A 22,187-nucleotide genomic window follows, 5' to 3' on the forward strand; every position below is an offset into this window, starting at 1 on the left:
TAGCATCGATATACTTGAAAAACCATATGCATCCAAACAAAGGAGAAAAGTGTAGAAAATTTTATGAAGCTATCCTAACGGAAACAAGATCAGCGACAATAGTTCACCACTACAGAAACAATGATACCCAAATTGCATATTTGAAATTCCAGATACATAAAATCATTTCTTATAGAGGCTGGGGTCTCGATCCGTTAAAACCAAGGGCATTAAATATCAAAGGGTTTAAAATTAAAACCTATCATTACTTTGAATATATTAAAGCATGGGATGAAGTGTTCGCCTATCAAAACACAAAGACCTCGCATAGTTGTTATGTTTAGTTCAAATTAACTAACTTTACATAATTCTTTAACTGGTTTAAAAATTGGTTTCTCTTATGGGGATTATGTGAACAAATCCTTCCTGAAAAAATAAAAATATCCCAGAGAAAATTCTCTGAATTTAACAAACGAAAGAAACTACCATATTTATTTTATGACTTATATACCATGTCCCTTGGATCCGTAAATGGACATACCAAATTACCGAACATGACATGGATAGATGGGACTATCTTCCAGAACTTCACAGGAAAATAGCCGTAAAATGGTGGGACAATTATAGAAACGAGTCCCTAGAACCTGATAATGTTTACATGAAAATAATCCCTACTTCTCAAGATAGTCCTAAAATTGGGATAACTGAATATGTCACAAATATGCAGCAACAAAATCTAGATTATCTAAAGCAGAGCATAAAAGAAAGCTGTTACTAGTCCTAAAAGAAGATAAAGACGATGAAGATGACAAAATGTCTACATCAACCAAAGCTGAAGATGAAGAAGAGGATTATAGTCCTCTGAATGGAGACGACTGTGAAGGAATTACCTTTTCTCCAAAAATAGAAACATAAAAAAAAAGGGGACGGCACGACTCCCAATTACCGAGGATATATATATATATATATAGGTTTGTCTAGAGTTAACAACTCCTTAAAATATAAAGGTTAAAGTTAGAAGTGATGGGTGTATTTATCAAAAAGATCATTACTGTTTGTTTAAAAAATTATTTTAATACGTAACTTAACCATTAAACATTGGTAAATTTGAAATTTTTACAAACGTACAATGGCATTTTTGAAGTTAGTGTCTTGGAATTTTATTTGTAGAGTGCCCTTGTCTTTTAGTAAAAATTTCAACTTTACCCTTTATGGAGATGACAAAAATACCTCTTGTCTTGTAGTAATATTTACAAATTTTCCTTTACTTAATGATGAAAATATAAAAAAAGTAATTTTTTTTTTAAAAATAGACTATAAAATTAGTAAATCCACTCCTCACAACTCTCTCTATCTTTAACCTTGTAATTTGAAAGGTTGTGAAGTTTAGATTATCCCTATATATATATGTATATATATATGGATAATTTAAAGTTCACAACCCTTCTTACAAAGATTAATGATATAATGAGTTGTGAATGATAGATTTACTAACTTTGTGGTCTATTTTTTATGAAAAAAATTATTTCTTGTGATATCTTGCTCATTCAGTAAAAGTATTTTTATAAATATTACTAGAAAACAAGAGGTACTTTTGTCATCGCCATAAGGGGTAAAGTTGAAATTTTTACTAAAGGATAATGACACTAAAAATAAAGTTCTAGGATACTGAATGAAAAGAAAACCACAAAATTCGTATAAGCTTTTTGTCATGAAGGGTGTAGGAGCAATGTGTGGGGACAACTATTGAGTCTAGAGAGAGAATTCTGGAGAGAGAGTTTGAGAGTATCATAGAAGAAATTGTGTAAAGAAACACACTGTGACCAAAGTTGAATAAATAAGGATTCATGTCTATGCCTTAATTATAAACAAGTCTCTCTCCTCCTTTCTTATGAATGTGTGTGACAAAATTAGGCCCAGAATCAACCAAAGACTCACCATTTTCAATAGAAAGGAGGCCCTTTTCATGAAAAGAAACAAAGGGGAGGAACCCTGAACCCAAGAAAAAGTTCCAACAGAGAGATTCAAAGAAGAGAGGATCCACAGTGCATTAATATTAAGAGGAAGCCACAGGGAAAACAAGTACAACTAAAGACATGTTAGCTATGCAGGAAGTATGTGGCAAGATTGTAAGTAACGGAAACAAAATTCAAAAAGATAGGAAAGTTGCCATGAGATGTTTTTCGAGATATTTGCTTCAAACTCGAGCTTTAAATGCCTCTTCAACTGAGTTTGAGGGGGAGTAATAGAAACAAAATTCAAATAGAAAATGTATGGCCCTTTTCCTTTGAGAGGAGAACGAAACAAGATAGGCAAGTGTATATTGCCTTTAATATGATAGAAACATGTGAATTATACAATTGTATCAGTATTATATATACAATAAAAAGAACCACCATAAATCAGTGTGGAGCACAATTATCTTTTCCAAAAGTTCTTTTCTCTCTCTAAAATTCTTTAGTAAGGTAAAGATCGATGAAGACATAGCAACAACAGTGGCTAACATCATAGAGGAGCTAGCGATGAGTAGGAGTCTCGAGCCCCATGCATATTTGTTACAGACCTTGAAGTATCATTCTTTATCACCACTTAGGTTGAGGATTGCAATGACGGGAGTGCTATTGCAGTGATAACTGGGATGGCCAATGTGGCCTGGTGTAGGCTTGTTAATGGGTTGGGCCAGCTCAAGCCAGACACCTTCCCCACATAGTGTAGGGTAGGACCGTGCCCCAAATTAATGATATCAAGGCCTGAGCCTGGTTCAAACTGGGTAAATGGGCCAGGCAGGGCCAGTCTTTATAATTAAGGAAGAAAAGAATATTTAATATATACAACATGTATAAAAAATTTGGATCGCCCCAGGCCAAGCTAGAGATAGCTCGGACATAGCCCAAAAACATATCGAGCCTGACTCTGGGCTTAACATGTGGCTTGAATCCAGCACGAAACTGGGCCTAGCCCGAAGGCCTACAGGGTTGCAGTGGCTAGTTAACAGCCTTAGCCAATTGCATATGATTAGAGTACAAAGATCATTTGTAAGAGTGACAAGAGTTGATTCAGGGTAGGGTGTTTGAGTGGAATGACCAGTAATATGAGGGTAACCAAGTTGTGGTTACCACTGACCTTTTCATCTGCAATAATTCACAAAAGAGATGCATAGATCATCCCAAAACTCTGTAGGGAATTACTTATCAAAGGACATTTGTCATGCTCGTGGCAAGGACGACACCAAGAGTTGATCGATTACTCCTTCTTGTGGTGAAACCCCCACCACAATAAATCTAATACCTCAAAACCAATCTCATATCACCAGCAAATCAATTCCAGGAATCTAATTACCCAAAAACTGTATATGATATATAAAATTAAGAGAAGTAAAATAGGAAATCAAAAGACATAACTACAACACATACTACACACAATAATCCAATTACTACAAATGCAAAAATATTTGTGGTTCAGCTTAATCATGTTACATCCATAAGCAATTGGTAAGGAATACAAGATTTGGGTAAATACTTGAGTTACCTTACAATAAGTAAAACACCACAAACTTCCCTTTCCACTATCACAATAGAGCCATTGATCCAACCTCCATCGTTGTGTAAAAACATGGCTTGCCTCACAATCAGTAAAGCACCACCAACTTTCCTTTCCACTACCACAAAAGAGCCATTGATCGAACCTCCAACATCATCTCCATCCCCGTGGATTCTTCTGTAATAGAAAACATTGCTGAAACCAATTGAGATAGGGTACGATTGTAGCTAGGGTTTTGCCCTAAATCTCCAATATCTACCTCACAAGAGCTCTCCCTCACAAGATCTAGTTTCTCTCTCTGTACAAAAGTTTATAAGGCCCTCACTTAAAGTTTTTTCATAATGACCAAAACTACCTATGAATAATGAGAAACCCATTGGAGGTGATTTTGGAATACAAATCCAACAATCTCCACCTTGATTCAGAATCACACCCTTGCCTTACAAACCATATCTAGTTATTCTTTGGTTGAAAAATCTAGAGAACTAGACTCTAACTAAATGATCTATATGAGCATGCCTTGCTCATTTTCCTTCATGCTTGTTCTTCTTATACAAACTTCACCTTCTCCAATTTTTTATTTTTATTTTTGAGTTCTTGGGGCCATGGCACTTCGTCACATGCTCTGGGTGTAACCCTTCTTGCACAATTGGTGATCAATCTATTGTCACCAAGATCCCTTGCATAAGTTATTCCCACGAAGGCGCACATATGTTCGAAATCTTGGTCCTTGCCCATACTTCTCAAATCCCAAAGTACCCATTTAACTCCATTCCAGAATTTCTTTCCAAGGATAATCACAATCCAATCAAGAAAGCAACAAACACGTGAAATAATAAATTTTAAACAACTCATGGCAATGATCAAAATTAACCAAGTATTGTACACAAGACTCTAATCATATTCCCTTCCTCCACCAAATTTCGAGCATTGGTTCGAAGGAAATTAATGAGGTCCTTCTGGATTTCCATCTTCTTGTGAAAGCATCAAAACTTCAATTCCTCTACTTGAAAGTAACTAACTTATGGAAGTAAGCCCAAAATTTTGATAAGGCATCCTCTGCATATGGTTGAGGGAAATTAATACGAATGGAGAACGCAGCTAGCTAAAGTTTAATCACTTAGACCCAGTAGTTAGAATAGGCAGTTTGATTTCTGATGGACAGTATGGGATCTACAATACCTTTAATATAGGCAATGCTAAAGAAATCAGCAGTTAGAAGAAAATCTTTTTACAGTCAGATTTAGTCCCCTGATACAAAGGAATTAACTCCAGAAAAATAAGAAGCCAAAAATAGAACACTCATGACACGGGTTCATCTTGAAAACCCCAAATGACTGAAGCAAAAACTACCTTACAGAAGTAGATGCAAGACTTTCACTCCTGCCATCTAATGTCACCACTACAAAGCCCACGCTTTCAGTTCCTTGTCTGATCTCACCTATATCATTGCCATCTGTTAGTAATTGCCATCTAGCAACAACATAAACCATATTTACTTTCAACAGACAAGCAAGTCCACAAGGAGGCGTCAGACAACTGCTGATCTTTTTGTTGGCAGCAATTATACAAGAACTCCTCATTTGGAATCACGTGGTTGACCATGCCTGTGAGATGTTCAGTAAGAGCCCTTATCGATATAGCTCTTGTGCTTTGCGCTAGATTACGAGGTGCTAATGACCTTGCACACAGTGAGTAAGTTTCCATTCTTTTAGAGAATGCTATGGGAACTTTAACTGAGGCCATCCTCAACTTCCTATTTGTTTAAGGGCATGGCATGGGAAGCCCCTTAGTAATGCTCCTGTGCTCATAATAGAAAGGAGTTTTCACTTGTCAAGAGACCAGAGGTAGGGCCTTGGTGGCAGTACCACCAAGCTCCATGAATGAAGTCTCGCACTACATTCTCACCAAAGGAAAAGGGTGGGGGACGAAATCCTCGCAAAAGAAAGAGAAAAATATACAAATAGCAAGGTCGAAAGTTGAAACCATACATGGGTCACATTTCTTCCATTTTTGCTTTATGAGATATCTTTGTAGAACAATTTAGAAAAAATAAAAGCAATTACCAATTAGAACATATCCGTCATCTGAGCCAACAACGTGACGAGTAAGAAAATATACACGAAAACAATGAGTTTCAAAATTTATTGCTGTGAAAAAAATAAGGCAATAAAGACATAATTTCCTAGCTTAAAAGCATGGCATGGTCTAAATATTATCAATGCCAAATATTTCAATGACATAATTGTACATTAGATGATCACAAAGGAAATTAAGAAAAAAGTACTTGCAGGATAAGGCAACATTAAACCATGTCAATCTGGTATATGAACATCGTTTTAACTCGATTTTTTATGACTATTTTCTCCATGTTTTTGTGTTTATCACACAACATTTTGCATTTGGAGCTTTTTTAAGCCATGCCAATCTTTTGAGTTCTTTTCCCTGCAATTTGTAATGTCATGTCTCTTGCAGGTAAGAGTCATGTCACCATTCCAGAAGTGCTTATCTAACATCTAGCTGCAATGAGTAATCACTTGATTCTTGTGAACTTTTATGTGCTCCTTTCTGTATCATTTCTTTTTGTCATTGTTATTATAGTGCTTGATTTCAATATGGTGAATTGTTTTCTAGCATCGTCATTGTTATTATAGCGCTTGATTTGTATTTCTCCATATGCAATTGATAATATGATGTTCACCTTTCATTTCGTGGAATTTAACTATATAGGAGTTTGATTGGTCCAGATGGGTAGTGCATACACTATGAGAAAACAACTCAAAATTGCTCCATTTACTTTGGTAAGCACTTGCTTGATTGCTTCATCCATACATATCACGCTTAAAAATATCTACCTGAACGATCTTTTCATGTAGAGAGACCATATTTTTGTAGAGTGGAACCACAAAGTATTTCTCACAATGTATGGGATAAATGAGAAGAGATTCAATAAGGAGGCTGGTGGGTATGTATTCATGATTTCTTGACATCAATTCATTAGTATGCCATGTCATCAGCCAGAAATAAGTAAATAAATAAATTCATTAGCATCTCATATCATCAGTTAAAAAAGACAGAAAACCCAAACTCTAAAGATATTTAGGGATACCATCAAAGATATTTATGGGGCAAAGTCAAAGGAGTTGGATAACTATAATAATGCTATTCGGAACTCAAAGGCCAGTTAGATTTTAGTCACAAATTTCTCTTATAAGAGACGGATTTTGGAGGACACTGAAGTTGATTATTTACTCAGGCAAAACAATAGTGTGTAGATCTGCACATACATCTATATAACAAGGGTCATTTGGTCTGACTCCATCTCAACTACTGTAATAGTTTCTGTGAATGAAAATGAAATCTAGTTTCAATTGGATTATTACATCGGATCCCCTTTTCTCTTGATGTTTCCAGAAAGTTTTGATTTCTGGAAGAGAATTTACAATGTGTCAAGTGTTTCTGACTTCTATTTATTGTTCTTATTGTTCTAAGTTCTAACGACAACTCCATGTGTCATGAGATCATGCAATGACACAGGGTCCTCAGAGTTTTTATAGTAAGTGTTAATCTGTGACCTACACTTCCGAATAATTGTTGTACATCTTTGATTGAAGCTTGTCAGAAACAATTCTATTAAAACGTTATCAGGGAGTGATTGAGTACTTATGTTTCAAAACTAGTAACATGGGATGACATTAGCAACCATGATTGATGACATCATCAATGGTAAATTTGAAATATTGGGGATAAAATATTTCAAATATAAAGAACTTCAATAAGGATGACCTCCAATTTGATATTGGAAGCATGAGATTGGAATGCATGCAAAAAAGTGGAGACCTCAGTGATGCCTATGGGTGTGGTTGGCTCTACAAGGGATTGAATCCCTCAGATACAAAAGTAAATGGCGTTCAAGTACACAAAATGCCCTTTTACAGAGGTTACAATAAGAAATAACAAAATGGTGATTTTGCAATTGAGTCATTGCATCACATGCAATGCACACAAAGTTAATTGCAGTTTCAATTTTCTAGAACCAATGTTCACATGGTCATACTTAATGGAAAACAGTATTTTTCTTTGCTGTTGGTCCTCCCAAACAAGTTCTGCACGTTTATTCAAAACTAAAATATCTACTGTTTTTTTGTCTTAAACATCAAAGACGGGTCCAGGATGCTTAACCTGTTGCATGTTCATGTAATCCTCGACCATGTTTTCTTTTGGGTAGGCTGTTTTAGCAAACCCTCACCTATTTTCTAAGTTGGAGAAATATTATAATTGATGTAATTACATAAATTAGGCAGACCCTGGCAAGATTTTATGTAATCAAATGAACTCTTTTTTTTTCAACCTCTTTTGATGGTATTCAGAGTCAAAATTTTAATAAGAAGTTTCCAGTCATACAAAAAAACCTCGTCTAGGACAAAGCCTTTCAGATAACTTGTTGACAAACTGAATTTCTTTTATAAAATGTGCCACTTGAAAGCTGGACCCTCCCTTTGATAGCTGAAGGAGACTAACACAACATCATCCAGTGGGCTTCGTTGGCGAGCACCTACCCATGGACCCTCGCCCATGTGTTTGAAGAAATAGCCCACATGTGCTCTGGGATTTCCTTCTCTTGGAACCATGTGTGGTAAGAGAGTAACTCTCTTGCGGATAAATTGGCCAAAGAGGGAGCTGGGCCCTGGGCCCTAGTGGTTTCGGGCACCCCTTGGCTCACTTTCTTGATGGGAGCTTTTTGCTTTAGTTCTAGCTGTATCTGTCCGTTCAATTACCCTTGATTAGGGGATACTGCTTGTATTTAAAACTTATAGTAACACAATGTTAACATTCTCAAAAACAATTGCCACCTGAAATTCTTGCAAAAGATTCCACATGTTAACTTTTCCAAATCAATATCATTCTCTGTTTTCCTCTTCAAAGCTTGATGTGGCAGAACTCATCTTCTTATTAGTTGCTTTCATTTATGGTCAGTAAAAGAACATCTTCAATTCCCTGATATTGTGCTATAAATTTCTTGATTCATTGTTTGCTATCATGTATTCCATTTATTGATTTTCTTGTTGGGAATATCATGTTAGTTATCACAGTACTCCTAACTGTGGAGCCCCACAAAGAGCCATGCTTGGAAGTGCTTGTATTTGAATGTAATGGGATGAGCATGACTAAATGGTTTCAAGGGAGAGAGCAACAACCAAATCTGGAACACAACCGCCTCTGTTCTTATAGTCCTTGTTTCTTTCTCTGATCTCTGTTCTCCTTCTTATAGCTTCCTTTGCAATTATCTTGCTGTCCGCTTCTCTCTTCTTTTGCTTGTCTCCTACTTTGACTTCTCCTTTTCTCCTCTCCACACTCCTCACAATTGCTGTTTTTTCGTCTTTCCTCACAGGTTTCACCCTTCTCTCTTTTCCAGCTTGCTTTTCCACATTTTTCTCCATTTCTGCCCTTTTTCTCATTCTCTTGTCAACGACTCCCTTTTCCCTGAAGTTCTTTGCGTTGGCTTGCTTTCTCTCCTCTCCAATTTCATCCTGTTCTCTGTTCTTCTCTCTGCTCCATGACTTTTATCTCTCTCTGCCCTTTCTCTCTATTTTACCTTGTTTCTCTCCTATCTTCCATTTCTATCCTTCCTCCAAAATGCAGATGGGCTCCTTCATTTGCTGGTCTAAACCTTCCAAAATGCTATAGATAACCAGCCTTTGAGGATGCGAAGTATCTCCAACCACAAATATATGTGTCCTTCTCTCAAGTTCAATCCAACTGCATCCTGCAGCCTTTTTCAAATCCCTTTGCTTCATCAACCTTCTCACCTCTTCAACCCCCTCCCATCTCCCATTAGCTGCATAAATATTAGACAAAACCACATAATTCCCTGTGTTACTTGCCTCCAGATCAAACAGTCGATATGCAGCAAGCCTTCCGAGCTCCACACTCCCATGGATTTTACATGCACCAAGTAAGGTCCCCCATACGTTGGCATTGGCCTCACATGGCATGCTCAATATGAATTCATATGCTTCATTGAGATGTCCAGCTCGGGCTAGCATGTCCACCATGCATGCATAATGCTCCATGGTGGGCTTGATTCCATATGCATCATACATGGACTTGAAGTGCTTCCATCCTTCATCTATGAGGCATGCATGGCTACATGCGGTGAGAACAGTGGTCATCACAACATGGTCAGGCTTTATGCCTGAATATACCATAAGGGTGAAGACTTGCAATGCGTCTTTGGCATGACCATGCATGGCATAGCCACCCATCATGGCAGTGAACATAACCATGTCCCTCTTGGATCTTGTACTAAAGAGCTTGTGTGCATCTTTTATGCTTCCACACTTAGAGTACATATCCAAGAGTGTTCCTTCCAAGCATACATCGCTGAAATATGATCTCGTTATGTATGCGTGGCATTGTTTCACTATGTGCATGGATGCCAAACATGCGCATGCAGGGAGGATGCTCATAATGCTTATGGCATCAGGTCTCATCCCTTGATTTTGCAAATCATGAAACAAGTCAATGGCTCGATCCGGATTGGTATTCTCAGCATTCAATTGAATCATCAAATTCCAAGTGGTAAGATCCCTTTCACGCATTTCACGGAAGATAGTTTCTGCATCATCTGGACAACAATTTTTTGCAAATCCAAATATCATTGCATTGCCCGTGATCACATTCTTCTCAGACATGTTCTTGAAAACCATGAACGCATGATGGACGCTCCCACATTTCGCATACATGTCCAACAATGCGTTCCCAACTGCTAGTTCAAGTGAGAGACCGGATCGTATGCAATAGCCGTGCACCTCCTTGCCATGTCTTGGGTTGATATAAAAGGAGATAATGCTTAGGATGGTTACAGAATCAGGCTTGGTTCCTTCCATTATCATTCGATTCAAGAGACTACCGATTTTATCCTCTTCTCCAATTTGGGCACAAGTTGCAAGCATTGTGTTCCATGATATTATATCTCTATTGGGCATCGTCTCAAACGTCAGATATGCATCCACTGTTTCCCCACACTTTGCATAGAAACTGATCAAAGCATTTCTCACAGCAACATTATCATGTAACCCCATGTCCATGGCTATGAGGCCATGAATCATCCTTCCCACATGCACATGACCCAGTTGAGCACAAAGAGGCAGCAAAGAGATGATGGTTATGGATTCAGGATTCATCCCATCACAAAGCAAATCCCTGAAAAATTCAACGGCTTTACTTAACCAACCATTCTGAGCATATCCAGCAATAACTGCATTCCATGAAACGATATCTCTCCATTTCATCTCTCTAAAAACGCGTTCTGCTCCCTCCATGTCCTCAACCCTCGAGTAATAGCTCAAAAGGGCATTGGCCACACTTGAGTTCGATACCAACCCGACTTTCTCGACATAGCAATGGACCTCCTCACCCTCTTCACATTGACCTTCTAATTCAGCACATATTGAAAGCACAGTAGCGATGGTTGCATAATTCGGGGCCTGATCCTTGCCTGAAACCATGCATTGAAAGTATCCAAACGCCTCCTCAAATAGCCCATTTTGAGCACACCCTGCAATTATAGCATTCCATGAAACAACATCCCTATCAGGAAGCCAATCAAACAATTTACAAGCATCCAATACTTTCTGGCACTTCGAATACATCGAAAGAATTGCATTGGCAACAAGAGTCCAAGACTCGAAACCCATCTTTATTGCATAGCCATGGAGGCCTTGACTACTCAATAGAGCATTTAACTTTGCACAAGCAGTGAAAGCAACAGCTAGAGTAATGGAATTGGGCATAGGCATCTCTTCACTCTCATGCATCTCGTGCACGAGCGTCAAAGCCTCAGCATAACGCATGGTTTGTACAGAAGCCGAGACACAAATGTTCCATGTAACCACATCCCGATGCGGCATCTCTTGAAACAGGCAGCTAGCCTCACTTGAAGCACCACATTTTGCGTATAAATTGAGAAGGCCTTTGGAGACACCTTCATCTGAGCCATGGCCCAACTTGGCCACCAAATTGTGGGCCATTTTCCCCAAGTGAAGGGAGGAGAGGGTGGTGCAAGCCTTGAGGACGGGGTGGAACGTGTAGTTGTCGGGTTTGCAGCCTGAGCGGTGCATGCAAGCGAACAACGCAAGGGCTTCGTCGGGTTGGTTCAACAAAGAGAGGGAAAAGAGTATTGAGTTCCAAGATGTGGGGTTGTTGGGTTTGGATGCTTGGTTGCTCTGGTTTTGGAGGGACTTGAATTTGATGGGAGGAGTGGGTTTGCAGTGGAAGAGCGATGTGATTTCGAAGTTTGGGATTGCTGGTTTCTTCATGTAAATGTTTCATGGCACTGGGTATGGCCAGTGAGATAAACAAGAATACCGCCAGTATCAACCTTCAAAGACAACATCAAAATAACCATTTCAGAGGAGCTCTATGGATAAGATAAAAGAGATGCAATCAATTGGAAAATGGATTGTACAAACTCATTCAATAGCATAGACTAAGGACATAATTTTGCTAAGAATATCAAATGCACATTAAACAATGGCTTCCACATTGAATTCTAGTATTGCAAGACAGTAACTAACTCATGAAAGTAAACCCAAAATTTTGATAAGGTCTCCTTAGCATATGATTGAGGGAAATTAATACGAATGGAGAACGCAGCTAGCTAAAGCTCAATCACTTAGACCCAGTAGTTAGAATAGGCAGTTTGATTTCTGATGGAAATGCTAAGTATGGGATCTATAATACCTTTAATTCAGACAAGGCCAAAGAAATCAGCAGGTAGAAGAAGTTTTTTTCACAGTCAGATTTAGTCCCCTGATACAAAGGAATCAACTCCAGAAAAATAAGAAGCCAAAAATAGAACACTCATGACACGGGGCCATCTTGAAAACCCCAAATGACTGAAGAAAATGGATCGAAAGCAAAAACTACCTTACAGAAGTAGATGCAAGACTTCCACTCCTGCCATCTAATGTCACCACTTCAAAGCCCACGCTTTCAGTTCCTTGTCTGATCTCACCTATATCATTGCCATCTGTTAGTAATTGCTATCTAGCAACAACATAATTCTTAAAAACACCAAACTTACTTTCAACAGACAAGCAAGTCCACAAGGAGGCATCAGACAACTGCTGATCTTATGGTTGGCAGTAATTATACAAGAACTCCTCATTTGGATTCACGTGGTTGACCATACCTGTGAGATGTTCAGGAAGAGCCCTTATCGATATAGCACTTGTGCTTTGCGCTAGATTACGAGGTGTTAATAACAGATTGCACACAGTGAGTAAGTTTCCATTCTTTTAGAGAATGTTATGGGAACTTTAACTGAGGTCATCTTCCACTTCCTATTTGTTTAAGGGCATGGGAAGCCCCTTAGGAATGCTTGTGCTCATAATAGAAAGGAGTTCTCACTTGTCAACAGACCAGAGGTAGAAAATGGGCTGGGGCCAAGGTGGCAGTACCACCGAGCCCCATGAATGAAGTCTCGCACTACATTCTCACCAAATCCCCGTAAAAGGGTGAGGGTCCAAATCCCCGTAAAAGACAGTGAAAAATATACAACTAGCAAGGTTGAAAGTTGAAACCATACATGGGTCACATTTCTTCCATTTTTGTTTTATAAGATATCTTTGTAGAACAATTTGGAAAAAATAAAAGCAATTACCAATTAGAACATATCCGTCATCTGAGCCAACATCGTGATGAGCAAGAAAATATGCACAAAAACAATGAGTTTCAAAATTTATTGCTGTGAAAAAAATAGGGCAATAAAGACATAATTTCCTAGCTAAAAAGCAGGGCATGGTCTAAATATTATCAATGTCAAATATTTCAATTACATAATTGTACATTAGATGATCACAAAGGAAATTAAGCAAAAAGTACTTCCAAGATAAGCCAATATTAAATTCTCATATCTACTCCACCATTCTGTCATACATAAATAAAAGTGATTCGATTTTATAAAATAATGAAATGAAGAAAAAAAAAAAAGACCTGTTTTGTGGGGTAATGATAATTTTTCGGTCACGTAAACCTAGATATTTATATATGCCATTTTTAAACCATAATAAACCTTTCTACACAAAATAAATGAAAAGCCTCGGTAATTTAAAAAATCAACCCAATGAATAAAATTATGAAACCTCAATAAACTAATAAAAGAAACAAGAGTTCCATGATTTGCCATATTTTCCAAATCAATAGTAAATATAACTTCTTCAAACATCAATACAATAAAAACCTCAAAGATTGTAACCCTATGGAATGGCAGTAGTTACACCACTTGAAATAGAACATTCACTAATTAAGACTAATTAATAACTCGAAAGAAAAATTGACAGTAACTTTAGAGAGAGAGAGAGTTGCAAAAGACGCATAAAATGAGTAGGGAAGAAAAGGTGCTCACAAGTATAGAAGTCGTAAACAGTCAAATTGGATTTGGAGTAGTGGTTTAAAAAACAGATCGGTACCCTGGATCAGGCACCCCAAAACCCATCTGGATCGGTGAATCGGCATTTTGGATCGGGAATCGGTTGAATTCGGCCTTAAAAAAAAATCAAAAAAATTATTAAAAATCATTATAAATGTTGTTTTTTAGGAATCCAATAAGAAATGAGGGTACTAAATTAATTTGCTTACCTTTAGCCAAAAAAACAAGGGTACTAAATTAATAACTTTATTTTTTTGTATCAAAATGTGAAATATTGAGATGTTCTTTCCCTGTATGAAGCTTCTCATCAAACATTTATTAAAACCGGACTAAATACAATATTATACATTGAAATTAGAATTATTGGTTAGTATTTTATTATTTTATCATCATTTTACTATACAAATAAGAATAAATTTGAACTTTGTCTTATAATATCATCTAATTTAAAAATCTAATATACAACTATAACAAAAAATAATACATTGCATAATTTGTAATGTAAATAAATTAATAAATAACATATAAGACCTGATTGTCATTGTAATTAGTATAATTATTAATAATAATAAACGTGATTCAAAAAACAAGGGTATGACCCTCACAAATAAATAAATCTAATGTATAATATTAGTGTTGATAGAAATATAGAATTTAGGAACATAAATTTGCAATCATATTTTAATAAAATTAAGAAAATAAATAAATAAATTCATCTTTGCAATGTGGGATAATTGATAAAGTACCTTGAAAAAAATTCTGAAGTGGTATGAGCTAGTGTTATTTTTCTCTCTTAAAATATCTTATAAACTAGTATTTTTTTAATGTTCAATAAATCAGTATTATTATTATTTTTTGCTTTTTTTAATATCCTATGAGCTAGTACTAATTTTTTAATCCCAATTAGCTAATAGTTTAATTCTATTAGTCTATTTTTGTTTTTTTTTTTTTGGACAAGTAAATTTAAATTTTTTTTGGTGAAGGATAAAGGTAGTGGGCCCTATCAACCAATGTATCAAAAAGCGCTAGGTGGGTCCTAGACGGCCTGGGGGGTCTAGGCCACCTAGCGCCTAGGCGGGCGCCCAGAACCTGGGCGGCTGCCCAATTGGAAAAACCATACCAAATACCAATATACCATATTCCAAGTTGAAAAAAAAAAAAGATAGACGTTGAGAAGAGAATTTTGATAATCCATATTGTTAAAACAGTAAACTGTAAAACCATACAAGTGTAGGATATAAAAGTCAACACTCAACACAACAGAAAATTCAGAAATATACAGAAATTTAGAAAATATACAGTCTAACAAAAATCAATACTCATAACTCAACACAACAGTTAACACTCAACACTCAGCACCCAGCACTAAGAGGCAAGAGTCTTCAGTTGTCATCATCATCATCAGAAGGAATATCAATAGGGCAAGCTTCATCATATGCATCAGAGTCGAGGCCATCATCATCAGAGTCATCTCCCTCTTCAATATAACACTCGTCCTCCTCTGTTTCTTCTGAATCTGACTCTTCCTCCTCCTCTTCTACCTTCCTCTTACTAGTATGTGCAGTCTGTGCAGATGAGGCCCTAGGAGTCTTAGTTGCTCTACCCTTTTTTTTGTGCTTCTCTGAACTCAAATATTGTATAATTTCCGCCCTAGTAGCCTCAAGAACATTTTTACACGGGGCAACATCCCTTTTAATACCGGCAAGATGTTTTTTAAACTGGTAAATACCCCCATTAGTATCCTTTCCATAATAATTACATTTAATACGATTTTTATCACTTGGATTCGGGTTATATCCATACTTTCAACCCGGATCACCACTCTGACTAGAACCTGGAGAATATACTTCCATAGAATAGGGCTTATTTTCATCCTTTTCTAGTTCCTCTAAATTCAGAAGATGTCTAATCTCATCCTGAACTGCTTCAGGAACCTTTGTACAAGAAGCAACATTACCTCTAACACCAGCAATGTGTTTTTTGAATTGGCTAATACCCCCATTGGTATCTTTTTCACAAAAATTATACCTTATATAATTTTTATCATTTGGTTTTGAATTTTACCCATACTTCCAACCCGGATCACTTCTTCTAGAATTAGCAGAAATAGATCTATGACAAGGATTTTGTTCTTGTTTTTGTTTTACATAACTTATGTATTGCTTAATCTCCTCTTTGATAGCTTCAGGAACATTTTTATAAGGGACAACATCCCCCTTAATATCGGCAAGATGTTTCTTAAACCGGTTTATGCCTCTTTTTGTATCTTTTTCACAAAAATTGCATCTAACGCAATTTTTGTCATTTGGATTCGGGTCGTATCCATATTTTTAACCTAGATCTCCACTCCGACTAACTCCTAAAGAAGACATCTCAAATAAAAAGAACAATCTAAAAAATAAAGTTTTGCACTTACTTTGATTGCTCGAACTCCAAACTTTGAGAAACACTTCGATCCAATGAAATGTAGTTTTCTGGAGGTTTCCTTCTCTCTAAAAGGGGCTCTTGTGGGTTTAGGTTTCAAATGAACCTAAAACCCTTCCTTCTAACCTTTTATATCTATTTTTTTTATAAAAAAAAAAAAACATTTCCGACTTTGGGCGAGGCACAAAGTTGCTGATCTCTTATTCTTACTCTCTTCCTTGGAAAACATACCTTGCGGTCGCCCAGGGACCACCGCCTAGTTTGGCTGCCTGGGCCTGGGCGATGCGCCCAGGCCTTATGGACCGCCTAGGCACTAGACGGCCCATTTTTTTGAACATTGCTATCAACTAATTATTATTTTTAATACTTTCCTCCTTTTTAAATTAGCAATTAAAGGTCACCATGTTATAAAAGAAATTAATATAATTATGCCATTTATTTCTTGGTAAAGAGCTAGGTCCCGGCCTTTTAAACCTAACCTTTAACGCCAGTGGCAAAGAGCCATAACTAATGCCATTTATTATATATTAGAGAGAGAGAAAAAGCCAACACTGCCAGCCTCCATTAGTTATGCCATTTATTATATATGAGAGAGAGAGAGCGAGGAAAAGCCGACGCTCCCAGCCTCCTTTAGTTGTCCCACATGAACAATCAAGAGAAGTTTGACATGTATAAAAGTTTCTTCAATGGTGCTCTCATGCATGCGCTTGAGAAGCATGAATGGTGGTAGGGCTCGTGTTCTTGGGGGCTGTAAACGGACAAGATAAAGGGGCACGTTGCCCAAGCAAGGCATGTAGGAGAAGATGCTTGCCTCAATTTTTAAAGAAATTATAAAAACGCCCTCTCGACTTACAAAAATTACAAAAATGCGCTTCCGACTTTGAAAATTTTCAAAAAGTGTGATGGTTGGATCCCATTTTATGGGTAGATCCGGAACGATCTAGCCAATACCCGATCTGGATTGGATCGTTGCCCTCCCGACTTTGAAAAATCGAAAAAAGTGTGATGGTCAGATCCTGTTTTATGGCTGGATTTGGAACGGTCTAGCCGATACCCGATCCGGATCGCTGACTTTTTGAACATTGAAGTTAGAGAATACGACATGACATAAATAAATAAAAACACATAATTATTGGGGGATCCATTTTAAAAATAGAAAAAACTCAAATAAATAAGAAGACATAATTATTGGGGGATGAATTTTAAAGAGAGGAAAAGGATTTAGGTGTCGATGAGAGACGGAGGGAAAGACAAGGTTTGGCAAAACAAGGGTCGGCTTTGATACCAATAGTCAAATATTCACAGAATTTCTAAATAATTCAATAGTCAAATATTCCCAAAATTTCTAGGTAGAATTTACAAACAGGATGGGTAAAAAATAAAGCAGGACAGATATATCATATACGCAATACGAGCTTTATTATAAAACAAATACTTACATTTCACATATACAGAAGCTTGTGAGTAGCTTTAACTACTCTAGGATGTATTCTGGTACTGCTTTCCAGAAACAGTCACACATATGCTTTCAAATAAACACTCTTAAGACTATGATTTTACAGACTCAAAGCAGGGAATGAACTAGAAAGAGAACGCCTTTGGTTGGAAATACTTAGACGAAATACTCAGACACTCAAACTCTCTAACCCCTCTAACTCTGGTGTCCTCAATGAGGCTTCTTCCTCCTTTTTATAAGTGAAGGTCGGACTTCAAATTTTATTTTGGAGTTCGAAAAGATGATAATGATGTGACACAATATCTCCAGCTGGCCAAAAGTAACAGGAATCCTTGAATTATTGTGCCGACACTACAATGATCTGTCCTAGCTGCTACAGTAGCCTGAATTATTGTGCCGACATCTTGTCCTTAGTACAGTTACCCATGTCGATGGAGAGTGTTGTCATGGCTTACGTCGGCCTTTTTGGGCCTTCGTGTCCTGGATTGTTATGGAGCCGGCCCGGCCCATTGTACTTGTTTATCTTCTTATAGGTGTAAGGACTCCATAGGAGTCATCTTCATTTTCTTCCACATGATCTTCCTCCTTGTCTTTTGAGGAGATTAAGGACATATCATCTGGCTCTTCTTCATTCAGAGCTAATAATAATTGTCTTTTAATTTCTTTATTTGATAAACTCGGATTATGCTCTTTCAAGAGTTTAAAATATTCATCAATCCTATTAGGATTTGGGGTTTCAAGATTAGCTTGTATAAGTTTTAAATATTGTGGTTGAAGATAAGTATCCTCGAATGAATCCCACCATTTTATCATGACCCTCCTTTCTAAATAAGGGAGATAATCCCATTCAATATTATTAGGAGTTATCATATATTCCCATTTAGGAATCCAAGGGACTTCATATAGTGCTGTAAAATGCATACATATATCTACTTGATTTATTCCTCTATTAGAGGGCTGAAAGAGCTCATATGATTCTTTTGGATAGATGTCTGAAGTAGGTTCCCAGTACAACATCCATCTTTTAAACCATTGCGGAAATGCACTTATTTTAGTATTTAGTCGGAATTGTAAAAACCAACTATGGGTCCTTTGAGGATTTTGAAATAGCAAGACTACATCCCAAGCTTTAATGTAGTCATAACAATTATAACCCCTGACCTTTAGGGCTCCTGAAAAATATTTATGTTTTAGGGGATCAAAGCCCCATTCTGCATAAGTAATGATCGTTAAGATCTGAAATTTTGAATAGCCAATAATTTTGCTATTCCTATTATAATGGAAAATCCTTATTGATTTTGTTTTAGTCAATCTCCTTTCATAATATTATCGAGTTTTATACCCTATTTCAGGATGCATATTATCTATAAGATAAAGATCAACTATTTGATTAGGCTCTTTTAGAGCATGCTTATTTTCAATAACCATTATATGTACTAACGCCTTTTCAATATAAGGTGTTCTAGGCCTAGTATCAGAGCTTTTAGCCTTTTCATTTACCTCCTTATTATAAGGAGAAGATCTATTCTGATTGCGGCTGCTGGATGTATTAGCTTCTATTTTCCTTGGAGTGTCACTGTAAGAACTCACGGGTTAAGAAGTCAGGCAGGGAATTAGACACTCCTTTTATATATTCTATTGAAAAAATCGAATGAAGAAAGAATGGCTTGCCATCTGGCAAAAATCTGTTTGGATGCTATGTTTTTAACATCTTTTTCTAAAATATATTTAGCAACTTTGCAGTCGACTCTTATCAAAATTTCTTGATTTAAAATATCAATTTCGAATTTTGTAACACATTTGATAATTAAAAGAATTTCTTTTTTAATGCTTGAGAAATTTTGTTGTGCTGGGTTCCAAATTCCAGAGGTATATCTTACTAATATTTTTTTTCAGTTGGTTGAAATCTTTATTTTAAGATTCCACCAAAACCGAGTTCAGAGGCATCTGTTTCAATAATTTTGAAAGCTTTTGGATAAGAAATAACTAAACAAGGTAGTTGTTTAGCTTTTGCCTTTATCGTTTTTACTGTAAGAGTATGCTGCTCCCCCCAATCTGGCGGAATTTTTTGAAGTCTTTGAAAAAGGGGCTTGCAATCAGCTGCCAGATTTTTATAATAATCCGCAATATAATTAAGAGACCCTAAAAACCTTTGCAACTGGATTTTATCTTTAATTTCATCAAGAAATTTGTCCGCAAATTGCAAAACTTTGTCAATAGGAGTTATGGTACCTTGAGAAATAATGTGTCCCAAAAATCTGATATTAGTTTGAAAGACCTTAATCTTTTTGGTTGAGACTACCAAACCTGCTTGCATAATAATCTTATGGAAAAGATGCAAGTGTTTCCAATGTTGATATATGGATTAAATATTTCATTCATAATATTTTGAAATTCAGAAGGAGCATTTTTTTGTCCGAAAGGTATTACTTTCCATTCATAATGTCCAAATGGCACAGTGAATGCAGTTTTGTATTTATCCTTTTCGGCTATCTGAATTTGCCAATATCTTGATTTCATATCAAATTTGGAGAAGACCGTAGCTTTGAACAGTCTATTCAACAAATCTCGTTTATTAGGGATTGGATAACGAATCCATCTCAATGCCTTATTTAACGGTTTATAGTTGATCACTAACCTTGGAAATCCTCTTTCCTGTTCTGCCGTTTTATCTATATAAAAGGCTGGGCAGCTCCAAGGGGAGTATGATTTTCTTATAAGATTTTTATACAATAAATCTTGTATTTCCTTTTTGCAGATTTCCAATAATCTACTATCATCTGAATCGGTCTAGATTTTGTCGGAACAAGTCTTTCAGCAAAATTTGGTTCATAAGGCAATTCTACCATATGTTGTTTTCTATTCCAAAAAGCATTAAGAATATCAGCACAAACTTCTTTTTCAAGCTTATCTTGAAATATTTTATTTTCATTTTGAATATTCAGAGATTTTAATTTTTTCTCTATTATATTATAATTTATTTCTTCTTTTAGGGAGAATAAAAATTTTTCTTTATTTTTTAGTTGATTCTGAACTTGATTTATTTATTTTACTTTTGGTTTATCAATAAATTAAAATTTTACTTTATGACCATCAATTTAGTATTCTATGCCAGTATGATCCAATAGTTTTATTGGATATAAGAGGTTCAAAAAAGGTGTTTCTAGTATGACAGCTTGTGATAAACCTTTTACCATTATGAATAGTAATATGAAACAAGCTCCATAATTGCAAACTGTTGCATCAAAAAGTTTATAATTAATCATCATTTTCTTGCCATTAGCAGTATTCAAAATTTGAATAGTTTCGTCAAAATATTTAGAAGGAACAAGACCATCATTAATACAATGCAAATTTGCGCTTGAGTCAATTACGGCGACAGTCTAGAAGTTGAATTCTTTATTCACAACAATTGTGACATAAGTATGCCATTTTTGAGATAAAACTTTACCAACTAGATTGACATTCGTCAAGGTTTTCATATTTTTATCAGAAATATGGTTGTTTTCAGTTAAAGGGATATTAAAGTTTTCAAATTCATCCACAAGTGGACAACAGGTTCGTTTCCTCCTGTTTGAGGAGTTTCTAATTGTTCAATTCTTATTTTAAGCAGTTTTATTTCTTGCTTAATATTTCAATTCTTTCATAGTTTGGAAGTTCCTCTTGATTTTTCCTTTTGTTTCATCATACTTATAATATTTTTATATTCATAAGTGGGTTTAGTATAACCATCTTTTTGTCCAGGAAAATCTTCATTGGGTTTTATAGCTTAGAAATATAAGTAAATAAAGCTTCTCTTTAAGCAACAAGATCCTCAAGTTTGTTGATAATATCCAGAATAATATTTTCTTCTTGGGTTAGAGTATTAATTTCTAATCCATTCATAAGACAGATTGATTTATAATAATCGCATTGACAATCAGAATTATTGCCTAATTCTTCCTCAGGAGAAGAGTCAGATTCCTCAATAATATTTATTAGATTCTTCAGAAAAAGAATCCGAGTCATCATCAGAGGTTAGGAGAACCTGACAGAGTTGCCTTTTAAGGCCCTCATCAATATTTAAATTATTTATCTTTCTTTTGGCTCTACATTTATTAGCGTAATGTCCAAATTTTCTGCAAATGGTAGGTTTTCTTTTATGCTTGGAAGATTTTTCTTTATTAGCTTCATCAGTACCAGCCTTCTTCTTTTTTGGGAAATTTTTTCTAAATCTTTTAGATTTTTTCTTGTATTTAAAAGATCCTCTTTTATCAATTTGAGTTTTGTGGGGTTTGTCTTTATAGATTTAAAATCAAATTGCTCACAGAAATCTCTCAACTCTTTTCTTCTTGTTAGATTTTGTTTTTCTAA

At 36.1% G+C, this 22,187-nt stretch overlaps 1 protein-coding gene across 14 annotated transcripts in view; it reads right to left on the reverse strand.

Annotated features, from left to right (window-relative positions):
* Nucleotides 1-22,187, reverse strand: part of SLG1 (Tetratricopeptide repeat (TPR)-like superfamily protein) — a 46,029-nt gene that overhangs the window by 8,234 nt on the left and 15,608 nt on the right. For 3 of the 14 annotated variants that reach the window (XM_020666377.2, XM_020666373.2, XM_088872625.1), the window contains 4 exons: nt 12,608-12,715; nt 12,451-12,538; nt 12,265-12,333; nt 8,830-11,902 (listed from right to left, as the gene is read on the reverse strand). In XM_020666377.2, coding sequence (XP_020522036.1) covers nt 9,141-11,840 — 2,700 coding nt within the window. In that variant the 5' untranslated portion in view covers nt 11,841-11,902; nt 12,265-12,333; nt 12,451-12,538; nt 12,608-12,715 and the 3' untranslated portion in view covers nt 8,830-9,140. Of the gene's footprint in view, nt 1-2,540; nt 4,961-8,829; nt 11,903-12,264; nt 12,334-12,450; nt 12,539-12,607; nt 12,716-13,930; nt 14,069-22,187 lie in introns of those variants that run through there. The other 11 variants (XM_011624553.3, XM_088872628.1, XM_088872624.1 and 8 more) reach the window with 8 other exon arrangements.

This window comes from Amborella trichopoda, chromosome 7, assembly GCF_054954075.1.
Source record: "Amborella trichopoda isolate Santa Cruz 75 chromosome 7, AtrichopodaSantaCruz75HAP2 v2.0, whole genome shotgun sequence".
Classification (NCBI taxonomy): Eukaryota; Viridiplantae; Streptophyta; class Magnoliopsida; order Amborellales; family Amborellaceae; genus Amborella; species Amborella trichopoda.